This window comes from Aplysia californica, unplaced genomic scaffold (assembly GCF_000002075.1).
Source record: "Aplysia californica isolate F4 #8 unplaced genomic scaffold, AplCal3.0 scaffold00030, whole genome shotgun sequence".
In the NCBI taxonomy this organism is placed as follows: domain Eukaryota; kingdom Metazoa; phylum Mollusca; class Gastropoda; order Aplysiida; family Aplysiidae; genus Aplysia; species Aplysia californica.
Window position 1 is genome coordinate 1,470,796 of NW_004797300.1, and position 1,036 is coordinate 1,471,831.

Sequence of the window (1,036 nt, forward strand, 5' to 3'; positions counted from 1 at the left end):
ATTATTATTATTATTATTATCATCATCTCACCTGTTCGTGCCACATGCCTAGAGCGTGAACTATTTCATGCACGGCTGTGCCCAAAGATTCACAACCTCTGCCCAAACTGACCATCTGGACACCACCCACACGGCCGATTTGAGACCAGCATCTGAGGAAATGACATAACCATGAAATAGGCGGTACAACAATCAAGAGAAATAGGTTTGCTTCTTTCGTTGACACTGCAAGTTAACAGAGGCTGGGGAAAAAAGCTACAGTAAATGTAAGTATCTAGGGGAAAATAATGATACTGTAAGATGACCGGGGATTACATTGTAGTTCTGGGTGTGTTCATGCCCTTGTACGAATCACCTCGTCTTTCCTTCTGTACAAGCAGTGAAAACAATACAAAATAAGCACATGTTTTGACGCATAACATCGGTGGTCCTTATTAACTCAACTCGGTTCGCTTCTAAACCAGAAAATTAACGATAAGATCAGGTTAATTCATACGCATAAATTACTCTATCTGAATGAGCAATTTCTCTGTGTGAAGGAACAATGAGAACAATACATAATAAGTAGCTCTACAGATATTCATATTGACGAATAACATTATCGAGTTTCTGCTGGGACGTTGTCATTATCACTGTCAGCAGGGGTTGGCTTTGACATGAGGGGTTTAAGTCCGCCTCCTAAAATGGTCTAAATTATGTCGATGGGGACGTAAAAACATCAATTTAAAAAAATAACATTTTACAAATAACGCCTTCTGTCTAAACTCACCCAGGTTCGCTTATAAACCGGATAAAGTCCCTGTCTTCAGGTTTTTTCTCTCTGAACGTAATGCACGTTCTTTTCTGTATGTGGTTCATGGCTCTCTCAAACACACGTTTGGCTTCTGGGCCTGTAGAATACACACAAAGAAAAGACTTTATATTAGAGTTTTCAAGAGTTTTGTATTGTGTTTGTATGTTAGTGTGTGTGTGTGTGTGTGTGTGTGTGTGTGTGTGTGTGTGTGTGTGTGTGTGTGTGTGTGTGTGTGTGTGTGTG

General features: G+C 40.1%; 1 protein-coding gene across 1 annotated transcript in view; it reads right to left on the minus strand.

The window, feature by feature from the left end:
• LOC101846266 overlaps nt 1-1,036 on the minus strand; it is a gene marked incomplete in the record, with an annotated part of 29,873 nt that overhangs the window by 11,181 nt on the left and 17,656 nt on the right. Inside the window, 2 exon segments of the mRNA XM_035973786.1 lie at nt 32-152; nt 770-890. Coding sequence (XP_035829679.1) covers nt 32-152; nt 770-890 — 242 coding nt within the window.